The sequence below is a fragment of the Acanthochromis polyacanthus genome, chromosome 5 (genome assembly GCF_021347895.1).
Source record: "Acanthochromis polyacanthus isolate Apoly-LR-REF ecotype Palm Island chromosome 5, KAUST_Apoly_ChrSc, whole genome shotgun sequence".
In the NCBI taxonomy this organism is placed as follows: Eukaryota; Metazoa; Chordata; class Actinopteri; family Pomacentridae; genus Acanthochromis; species Acanthochromis polyacanthus.
Window position 1 is genome coordinate 30,641,308 of NC_067117.1, and position 12,062 is coordinate 30,653,369.

The 12,062-nt window shown below is 39.2% G+C and overlaps 1 protein-coding gene across 9 annotated transcripts in view; it reads left to right on the plus strand.

Moving 5' to 3' along the window:
- ptprt (protein tyrosine phosphatase receptor type T) overlaps positions 1-12,062 on the plus strand; it is a 448,077-nt gene that overhangs the window by 354,178 nt on the left and 81,837 nt on the right. For all 9 annotated transcript variants that reach the window (XM_022195474.2, XM_051948450.1, XM_022195480.2 and 6 more), the window contains 2 exons: positions 703-783; positions 3,960-3,995. In XM_022195474.2, the coding sequence (XP_022051166.1) occupies positions 703-783; positions 3,960-3,995 (117 nt within the window). The remainder of the gene's footprint in view (positions 1-702; positions 784-3,959; positions 3,996-12,062) is intronic.

Sequence of the window (12,062 nt, forward strand, 5' to 3'; positions counted from 1 at the left end):
ATAAAACTGCTGCGAGGGTTACACGACCACAGGAAAATGCTTTGATTTCACTCTGTTTGCCACCGTCGGTTCTATTCAATTCAGTTTTCACCTTCATTCTTCATGTGAGCCATAAAATCTTTTGTACGTATTGACCACCATTGAGAGCATGTCGGATTACAGTGCATGCTTATTGGGACAGAACCGCTTTTATGTTCTCAAAATCCAATATCGGTTAGCATTGACGGTGCCATTAGTGTTATCGGATCGCTGCTCCTGCTGTTGAATATGGAGTATCGATCTTCCGCTGTGTGTGTTTTCATTGTTAATTGTGTCCTGTGATGACGGATTGTTGTTTTTTTTACAGATGAAGTCACAAAACTAGCCATCTTTTTAATGTTTTCTCCTTTGATTTCTACCTCTTGTTTGTCCTTCACTCTGCATTTCATTTCCCACATCTCCTGTCCTCTTCCTTATTTTATTGCATTTTTTGCCCTTATTTCCCCAAATTACCCCTCACCTCTTGCTCTCTACTCTTGTATTCCCTTTCCATGTCCTCTTTTCTCATCCTACCTTTTGTTTTTCTCTCTCCTTTCACCTCTTCCTGTCCATTCCAACTCTTCCTCTCCCTTCCGTATCCTTTCCTCTCATTTTTTTGGTGGTGTTTTCTCATCCTCTCATTGACCTTCTCTTCATCTCGCCTCCCTTCTGTCTCCCCCACAGCCTCGCCCTCCCCCTGCTCCTTCTCTGTGCAAGGAAGCAAGACGCTGCAGAGCAAATCCCTGCTGAATTCCTACTACTCAGGTATAAACTTGAAACACACACATGCACACAAATCATATTTGAAAGTTGCTTCAAGGCCACTTTCTTGTTTTTTTTTTATGTGAGAGGAATTGACAGTCATAAAAGAAACGTTGTGGTCGTTGGTACAAAAATTGTGGATGACCTGAGCTTGTGACTTGCCTCTGGTCTCATATATTATTTACTATTTCCACATTAATCATAATCTGACGTGCACTCAGCTGGTATTGTGCACCGATTGAGATTTTAATCCCCCCTTTCATACAGAGTGACGATAAATGCACATAAATGTACACAAAATTACCAAAACGGACATAAAATGTTATGGATTAGATGCAAAATGTCCAAATCGAGACACAAAATGTCATAAATGAGATGCAAAAAGTCCCAAATGAGACACAAAATGTCATAAATGAGATGCAAAAAGTCCCAAATGAGACACAAAATGTCATAAATGAGATGCAAAATGTCCCAAATGAGACGCAAAATGTCATAAATGAGATGCAAAATGCCCCAAATGAGACACAAAATGTCATAAATGAGATGCAAAATGTCCAAAATGAGACGCAAAATGTCATAAATGAGATGCAAAAAGTCCCAAATGAGACACAAAATGTCATAAATGAGATGCAAAATGTCCAAACTGAGACACAAAATGTCATAAATGAGATGCAAAATGTCCAAAATGAGACACAAAATGTCATAAATGAGATACAAAAAGTCCAAAATGAGACACAAAATGTCATAAATGACGATGCAAAATGTCCAAAATGAGACACAAAATGTCATAAATGAGATACAAAAAGTCCAAAATGAGACACAAAATGTCATAAATGAGATGCAAAAAGTCCCAAATGAGACACAAAATGTCATAAATGAGATGCAAAATGTCCCAAATGAGACGCAAAATGTCATAAATGAGATGCAAAATGTCCAAAATGAGACGCAAAATGTCATAAATGAGATGCAAAAAGTCCCAAATGAGACACAAAATGTCATAAATGAGATGCAAAATGTCCAAACTGAGACTCAAAATGTCATAAATGAGATGCAAAATGTCCAAAATGAGACACAAAATGTCATAAATGAGATACAAAAAGTCCAAAATGAGACACAAAATGTCATAAATGACGATGCAAAATGTCCAAAATGAGACACAAAATGTCATAAATGAGATACAAAAAGTCCAAAATGAGACACAAAATGTCATAAATGACGATGCAAAATGTCCCAAATGAGACGCAAAATGTCATAAATGAGATGCAAAATGTCCCAAATGAGACACAAAATGTCATAAATGAGATGCAAAAAGTCCATGTCATAAATGAGATGCAAAAAGTCCCAAATGAGACACAAAATGTTATAAATTCGACACAAAATGTCTAATACCAGACAAAAAATGTTATGTTAGACACAAAATGGCCGAACCAAGACATAAAATACTATCAATTAAAGCACAAAATGACCATAACAAGACACAAAATATAATAAGTTAAAAAATGACCAAAATGGCCACAAAATGACCAAAACGAGATACAAGATGTCCAAAACAAACCACAAAGCGTTATAAACGAGACACAAAATGTTATAAATTCAACACAAAATGTCTAAAACCAGACAAGACATGTTATGTTAGACACAAAATGACCAAAATGAGTCACAAAACGTTTTAAATGAGACACGAAATGTCCAAAACGAGACACAAAAAATGATATATTAGACGTGGACGCTTGTGACTTGCCTCTGGTCTCAAAAAATTTTGACTATTTACATATTAATCATAAAATCTGATAAGCACTCAGCTGACATTGCTCACCAGTTGAGATTTTAGTCCCTCCTTTTCACGCAGAGTGATGATAAATGTGTATGATCGTTCTTGCTGCGCAGCCTAAAGACACATTAAGGCTCTGAAAAAATGGCCTCCAGCTGTTATAGCAAATGGGCAAATGGAAAAATGTAATTTTGTTCGGAACTGCCACAATAATTGATCTGAATTATTTTTTTCTTTGCATTTTAAATACAGTAGCACTGAAAGAAAACCACCTGTGGCTCTCTTCTGTGCTGGTACTCGGACTGTGACGATTGTTCGCAGTAACATTGGAGGTTGTTACATGGATGAAATGGTAGTGGTTCTTTTGCTGTCAGCTCAGCGGGATCGTATTTTGAACCTCTGAACCCTCAAATCCCATGGTGGGTGTGAAAATATGGTATCTTAAAAAAAATCGCAAAATTTACACCGTTTATTAGAGCCAGGAATCGTGAAGACAGAATCAATCTGACCTTAAACTAAATAAATAATCATCTGTAGTGTGTGCTGCCATTGGTAAAGTCACCCAAAATCTAAGCTTCCAAACATTATTTCATCTAAATTGCTTTATTCTATTTATTCCACGCCGTGTGTGATTTAAAAAAAAAATGCAGAAAATGAATTAATTTGCTCTAACCAGACTCTGTAAAAAGCTAAAAAAAATTCTGCTCTCTTTTGTGCAACTGTGAAGCCATTAGTGACTCAGCTGTGATCAGCAGTCACATGATAAAAAAAAAAAATATTCTGGGCATTTTTGGCTGAACTGCAGGCTGTGTTTACATCCAATACATAGGAGGCAAGTACGGAAAGAAATGAAACATGCAAGTAGTAAAATATTTAAACAATGTAGAGTCATCATTTTCTGCATTGTTTCTTAACACCTGTGGACAAATGTACGCTGATTTCAGGTTATTTTTGTTTATTTATTTGACTAATTTCAACCAAAGTATTCAAATAAATATATATATTTTTTTCATGCAGGTTACTACGTTAAAAATACACCAAGAATGAAAAAAATAAAGCTGTCAAGTTTGACCTGGGGCAAAAAACAAAGAAACTCACAGGGTTGAAGAAAGCCTGCTGTGGCTCCATTTACTCATACTCTAGTTACTATTAATAGCAGCTGCTCTCTGTAATTTTATGGGTTATTTCATGAAGAACATTTTAATGGCCCTCGGCTCTCGGTTCAACAGGAAAGTAACATTAAAACCTCCCCACGTGTTTGACTTCTTTCTAATTCCTGCTTGTGTTTGTCAGAAACAGGACAGATTTGCTATTCTGGACATTTTTCTTTTCTTACAGCTCCATAAAGACAGATGAAATGACTTGCATTCATGTTAATTCACTGAGCTTTTGTTTCCTTTTTGTGCAGTTTCCAAAGAGCCAGTTCCTGCCACAGCTTCTATAGGTGAGAAAAAAATACAACAACTTTTTTTTCCGCCTGCTTTTGTTTGTTTGTTTGCTTCCCTCTCAGGTCTCACTTAACAAACTGTAATAATCGGGGTTAATAGCAGTCAAACACATCCTTTTACCTGAATATGTGTGTGTGTGTGTGTGTGTGTGTGTGTGTGTGTGGTGATGTATGTGAACATGACAAACACACACAGTTTACACATGAGCAGAATGAAATGTCAAAGCCATTTTCCGCTACCTTCTTTCTGTCTTTTTCTCTCTCTTCGTTTTCACTCACTCTCCTTCTGTTGGCCAGATTGACCAGCTCTTTGCCAAGAAGGTTGGCTTCGGACACTGCCAAAGTGTGTGTGTGTGTGTGTGTGTGTGTGTGTGTGTGTGCGCGTGCCTGAGCATTCGAAACTGCTCGACACACACTACAACACACATGTACGAGTATATGCACCTTAGCGACCTTTCTGTGCTGCTCTTCTTCTATCAGACAGTATATGATAATAGTCATCAGCCAGCCAGGAAATTGTCATCATCAGTCTTGCAATTTTCTTTTCCTTTACTCCTTTTTTTATGTCTTCTGCCTTGTCTTTCGCCATCTTCCTGAAGAAAACTTACTTCCTCCTACATTTTTTTAACTGTTTATTCTCCTTTTCTTTTCACTTGTGCTACTATTTTTGTTGTTGTATCAATTAATAATGCCACCAGGCCCATAGAGACAGAATTACACTGTAACTGTTCCACTTGTTTTCCGTTCACTTGTTCCATCTCCTCTTCTATGTCTTTCACTTCTTCTTCCTACTTTTGAATAAATCCTGCCCTCAGGATTATCCTCTTTTCTCTTTGGCATCTTTCCTTTCTATTCCTTTCCTTTCTTTTCTTTGATTTCCTTCCCATTCCCTTTCTCACCTCTTTTTCCTGCTCTTCTAATTTCCTTTCCTTTCTTCATTTGTTTTCCTTCTCCTTTCCCTTCTTCTCTTCTCTTCTCTTCTCTTCTCTTCTCTTCTCTTCTCTTCTCTTCTCTTCTCTCCTTTCTTTTCTTTCTTCTCCTTTTTTCCCATTCCCTGTCATGTCTATTCCTTTCCTCTCATTTCCTTCTCTTTCCTTCCCTTTCTCTTTACTTTCCTCTCATTTCCTTCCTTTCCTTTGATATTATGTCCTTTCCTGTTTCTTCTTTAGTTTCCTTTTCCTTTTCCTTCTTCTCTTCTCCTCTCTTTCATTTGTTCCCCTTTCTTTTCCTCTTCTTTCACTTCCCTTTCTTTCCTTATTTTCCTCCTCTCCTCTCCTCTCCTCTCCTCTCCTCTCCTCTCCTCTCCTCTCCTCTCCTCTCCAGGTAGAAGAAAGCAGAGTGTATCTTCCCCTAAAAACACTGTTGTTAACCAGCTGAATCACTATTATACCCGCTGAGCTCAGCCTCTTATCTGCTCTTACAACAACACACAGGCAGACCAAAGCAAAGTGGACAAAGTGGCCCAGAAGATAAAGAGAGATTGAGAAAAACACTCTCAGCTTCCAACAGCGCTTCACCCTCACACATTTCAGCTCATTTGCATGAGTTAAGCGATGTACATGGCTGGGCTGCGCAGGTTTGTGTTCTGCTGATGCACATCAAGGCGTGATGAAGCAGAATGCAAAAAGCTGCCTGAGCGATTTGTGCGGTGGCACCAATTCCCCGTCATACATCTTCGCCGAATGACGTTAGCGTTTTTATGCAGCCATCTGTTCTGACGACAATTAGACAGAAAACCAAGAGACGTAAGAAGAAACTTTGATCATTACTGCGAAGACAAAGCTGCTACTTGCAGGAAATACATTAGAAAGGAAAGGAGCCAGTGGAACTAATGCACCATCCAATTCATAGTGGATATAAAAAAACTGCCTATTTTTCACCTATTATTGCCATTAGCCATCAATCCTGTTCTACACTTTCTCACGTTATCCGACAATCTTTCAGTCCGCCCGCTTCTTTTTCCCATTTCTCCATTGTTCGTGCGTTGCTTTTTTGGTTGTTTTATCGTCTCCTCCTGCTTCATTTCAGCCTATTTTCTTTTCATCCTTTCTGCCTCCCAGTCCTTTCACCTTTATCTCCCGCTCTTAACTCATTCAACTTGCCCTGACTTTTTCCTCCTTTTATCAAGTCTTTCATCTATTGTGCACATTGCTTTGTTCCTCCCATCGCTGGTCAATCCACCCACCTGTTAATCCTTCCATCACCCATTAGATCATTTTCTTGTTCCTCTTTCAGCTTCTACACCAATTTCTTTTCAAGTTTAGTTCTGGATCGATCCATCCATCCATCCATCCGTCCATCCATCCATCCGTCCATCCATCCATCCATCCACCATTTTGCCGCCAAGGTGGCTGGTTTTGCTGAGCAATGCAATTATGCCATTGATTAAAGCAGTAAATTAGTGACCACCTAGCATTTTTCCGTCATCATCACCATCATCATCATCATCATCATCATCATCTTAAGTACAAAGAAACGGAGGCAGAGGAATAGAATAAGGAGGAAATGAAGAAGCTAAAGAATGAAAATGAAGCAATCCTCAACCTTCTTGCACTTCTGTGTTTTTTTTTAGTCTAATCAAGTCAACTGCTGATAAGTTTAACAAGATTTATCCTGCAAAAAAACAAAAAAAACAAAACACGTCTGCGTGTAAAATGACGAGGAAACTAGCAGTGAGGTAGTCAGACAGCTCTTCTTCTTTTACTGACTTTTAAAGCTGCATGTGAGCACATTTCATTAATTGCACTGGTTTGAGTGTTTTCACTGTGACACCATCAGACCCGAACTAGCTCACCAATTAAAGCGAGACCCCGTTTCCTCGACGAAAAAGCCAATAGATTTAAAGAATAAAGAGAGAAGCTTCTGTTTTGCCTCAAGACAGGAAAACAAACGGGAGTCCCACGGGCTGGTGAAAGCGTTTATGCAGGTAGGAAGGAAAACATTACAGAATGATCAGGGTTTATGTGGGAAAAACAACAAAAGTCAGCATCGGAATTGGCTGAAAAATACCACAGAGGGCAAGCTGCTAGTCATGTAATTGGGATGCACATGCAGTATTTCTTGTCTGTCTTCACTGCTCCTTCAAATAAAGGCAATAGGAACACTTAAATGATAATCTCAAGAAAACTTGTTTCACCTAATCGTAAATATTTTGTGTTCATGACTAGAAAGCCCTCATTGATTCCTACGCATTATCCTTGTACCACACTGATTCCTGCTGGGTCCATTAGTCCATTCCTCATTTTTTTATCCAGGTGGCCTCCAAAGGAAGCCGAGTTTCATCACTTAATAAATGGATGGAAATCATTGCATTTCCTTAAAAGTAAGAATCCAGCGTTTAGACACGTTCCAATACCTTCCAGGCCTTTTGAAAATGGATAATGGTACCAAAGGCCTGAATGGTGCCGGTGAGGATCGTTTCTCAGCGGCTGGAAGGTAGAGAGGAGAAAGTTATTAAGATGACAGTAAAAGAGACATACAGATTGAAAGATCAAAGAGAGGGAGAAAGAGCTCGGCTAAATCCAGCATGCAAGGCAGACCTGGTTTTAGCTCTGTTTGTTTGTGTGTGCATGCACTGTGTGTTTGTGCATTTTCTATTTGGACCAGCTGCATCGCTTTATCTGAAGCTCAGGTGTGCCTATGGAAATTGTGTTTCATATACACACATTCATCCATACTGAGAGCAACACTTACATACACAATGTAACTTGCACAAGTATACAAATATACGTATCAGGAGACAAGGACACACCAGAAAAGTTGGAAATACACAAAGAAAGTACACACTCACAAATATCCATATGCACATACAGTGTTAACACTGATGCGGTGTAAATCCTGCGGATCAGTAGAAAGCCACCGCATCATCGCGTGCATTTCATGTGCAAACACGTTTTCCCTCTAAAAATCAATTTCCCAGACACTGATGTATGTTAAAAGGTTACACAACACTGTTCTCTGTCAGTTCACAAAGCAAGCGTCAGCCTTTTGTGCCCTGCCAAGGACAGTCCCTCACCACAGTTTTGCGCAGAAGTTATGTTTTTCCACGGATCAGGAGCTTTTTCGCGGTTAATTAGGTACACATAGTTGCACAAACACTATGAGACACACAAACACACAGAGTTTTAAGAACACAAGTAAAGACAGAGCTGTATCAGTAACTGGAATTTGATGTTTTTGCATTCCTGTTTGCCATAAAGATCAAGAAAATTAAACCAACAAAGAATTAAAAAGTCAAATCAAAACTATGAAGAATCCTCTTTTTCTTTAGACGTTATTAAAACCCGTCTAATGTTTGCGTAAGTGTTGTAAAGTTGACTCTTTCCCCCCCAAACCACGCGTTGTCCATCTGAACCATCCACTCTCCTTATATGCTGATTCAGTACTGAATATTCTGCTCACATATAGTAGGATTTGTCTGCACAGCAAACTATCTCTCCACCTAATGGACAGTTGAAGAGCATTTTCCAGGGCAAGTAGTCTCTATCTCATCTAAGATCCAGGTTCTACCAGTTTAACGTTTCTAGAAAGGTTCCTGTGGTTGAAATGGTTGAAGACGTGTAATCAACGGAAGTACTGCTGTGTAGGAAAAGCGATAAAAGGAAGTTTAGCAGACAATCATAATAAAAAAAGCAAGAATCTTTGATTTTTTTTTCATGGCGCATTTTACCGAAGTAAAAGATGAAGTCCCAGCCAGCAGACCTCTGTGATGTGACATTTTGCTTTTTTAATGCGTTTTTTTGGTGGATGTTTTGAAGATGTGCTGCAATTGAAACACTTTTTGATGCTGCACAGCGGAAGAGGGAAGATGGTCCAGAGTTACCACCTGTGCAGAGAGGACATCATTTTTATCCACGGCCCTGTTGTATTGGAAGTAGTTTTTCCACAGCATTACTGAAGGGCAATTATTTTTCCCGGTCTAGTTCAGCATAGCATTAGGCTGCATGTAAGGTGATTATGGCTAATGGCAGTCATTTTGTTTGGCCATAATGTGGCACTGCTGGGTAATTGAAGGTGGATGAGTGTAGGGTTGAGAGATAGTCATTTTTAACCTTTATATTCCCGGGGAAGACTGAGTCTCTGTGCTCTTTTTCCTGCCACATCCCTGACTGCCTGCTTACACAGCGTATATTCAAGTCTTATTGGTCTCTTAGTCATACTTTCTTTGATGAGTCGACCTCAGTATTCTCGACTCTAGGTCTGTCAGCCTTTGACGAGCTGCCTCAACTTCTTGGCTGGCCTCATACATCAAAGCTGTATTAAGCGGTAATCAAAAACACTGGACATCACACGGTACAAATGTCCAATTAAAATGGTTCAAGATAAAAACACAACAAAGACGAGAGCTTGTCTCTGTTGTGCTCCTTTGTGGAGGGAAAAATTGGTCGTTAAGGTTTGAGAGTGATCATGATTAAAAGAACGCTCGACTTTTAGTTTCAAACAAGGAAATGAACATTAGTCCTTCATTGTCATGGTTCCAAAAATCAACCCAGTCTCATCTTAGCTGCATTCGCCAACAACTGCAGTATCTTTGTGATTTCACTGCCTTGCTATCGCCCCCCTTTAAACCAACCAAGCATATGCTAGATGGGAGGGACTCGTCACCCTCGGAACCCTGAAAATGGATGAAAAGCTTGAGATAGGTAGCGAAAAGGTTGTATTTTTAACCAAACTATGGTAATTTCCAAATCCTAACCAAGCAATTATAGTAACTAAGCTTCTAATATGTGAAACTGTCTAACAAAGCAGAAGGAACTGAAGACCGAAAGTAAATACCAGTAAATGAAACTTAGTTCTGACACAGACGGCTTCTCGTGGTCCGTGGTCTTTTGGCAGAAAGTCAAGTTGCTGGTTTATGCCGCCATCCAAAAACATCTGTTTGCAAACACAATCTTTGTCGCTCTTTTGAACTGATAACCTTTCCTATCACATCACAGGTCGAAAAAACACAATTGAATTCTCTTCAAATTGTATTTTAGAATTCAGTTTAGTTGTATAGACATGCAACTTTGTGGAGACAGGGTAGCCTAGCCGCGCTAGACCCATGTTTCTGAAGGCACAAGGGTCAAGGGCCGCTCAACAGGGAGGGAGGCGGGCTAAAAGGTTGTCTTTCAAATCACTCTGCAGTAATTGGGTAGGTATACAACCAATCAATGCAACGAATAGGCTGACGTAGTTCCGAGAGCACCGGCGGATTGTGGCTAAGTCCCATTAGCTTCCCAACCAGCGGAGCCGCGGAGCCAACTGGTATATTAAGGATTTGCCATATCCCGTCGGCATAAGTCCAAATACGTCTTTCTTCTCAATGAAACACTTCAGTGGCGTCCTTTGTTTATCTTTCAAGTTCAATTTTAGCTTCAAATCTTTAAGGGCTGTGGCCAAAGCCGAGTCGAAAGATAACTGTTTATTGTGCGCCGGTCGTTTCTGTCAGAATCGTCGCGCCTCTGTCGTCACTTAGTTACGCCCGCCTTCTGACTCTACACTTCATGGTGATTGGTCCGGCCAGTTTTAGGAGCATCCAACCTCGAGCCTTATGGAGGGTAACTAGACCCACCCTGGCAGAGAATTAAATTTGTTGCCGTGGGTTGTCTAGCGCGGCTAGGCTAGAGACAGGGTTGTGATAATAACAACAAACATGAGGTTAAGGTAAGGGCATTGTCATTGTTAAAAGTAATGTTTAATGTAAAATTAAGCAAACAGCGATGTCCTGCACTACAGGCCAGAAGTTTGTAAGCAAGCTCAAGTTTGTACAAAAAATGATCATGGTTTCATTGGTATACTTTGCAACAAAACAAACATGATTATTATATAAACACTCATCAGAATACGTTTTTTACTATAATTAGCAGATATTTGTATCTGTACTCTTGTTTCTTTAATCAGATGTTTCTTTCTAAGCATTGTTGTTGTAGTTGTAGAGATATGGACACAGTTGTGATTTATTGGGACTTTTGTATGCGAACTCTCAAAAGCCAAAGAGCTAAAGTGAATAATGCAAACTGTGATTTGCTTTTTTTACTTTTGCACTGAAGCTGTGACTCTTGTAAGTCTTCTCAATTCTAAAAGCCCTCCTTTTCTTTCGTTCGCATTTATTCAGCAATTGTCTGGTAACATCAGTGTGTACCGAAAGGTAAACTGGGCAAAATGGTGCATATCAATGAAAGCAAAGTCTGATCTTGCAGTAAATGCATCCCAAAATCCATAGAATTTATAACGGTTTTTATTTATTTATTTATTTTTACTTTTTAATGAAGACATTGTGAACAGAAACTTGAAGTTACTTCCAAATGTTTGGCCTTTACTGCTTCCAATCTTTTAGCATGTAGTGTATGTTCACATCCAATGTTTTGTCAACCCATCTGACCTCCTCAGTCGCTTCCAGTAGAATGCTAGCAACTAGAGGGGGGTGTCACAATCAAACATCAACTCTAAAGTGTACTATAGTAACCTGTCAACATTTTTTAATCAATGTTTTGCGGACAATTTAATGAAAAAAACAGTATAAATTGTGAAAAGAGGAGTCTATACGGTCTACTATAGGTACAATACTTTATGCGATTCATTTTATAGAGAGGCAAATTACTACTTGGCACAGATATCTCCGTTGGGGACATTGCAAAATGAGTCACAAGTGCCCAAAATCTCCATTTCCTGCTTAGTATAGACTAAACTATTGATGTCTTTTCTATCAGGAGTAATTAATGAGTCATTTGAAAGCATCCGTCCCTGCAAGCCAGAGAATTTATCCCCACAAAAAACAACTACAAGTCACCAGTTGTTCATAATGAGAAATGGAAGAACCGGATGATTAAAAGAAATACGATTTTGAATCACTATTTTATTATTTGTGCATCGACGGCAGCAAAAGAAAAAAAGCACAACAAAGAAAAAACAGACATCCATTTGTGTAACGCGCGTATTATTATTTTAATCCCTCACGTCTCTGTTAATTATCTTCATGCATCAGGCGGGAGTCGCCTGCACTAATACACCGAGCAGCTGGAGGCAAACAGTGCCTCCACACCCTGCAAAGATGTGAAGTTAATCCTCCTTTCTTAGAAAGAA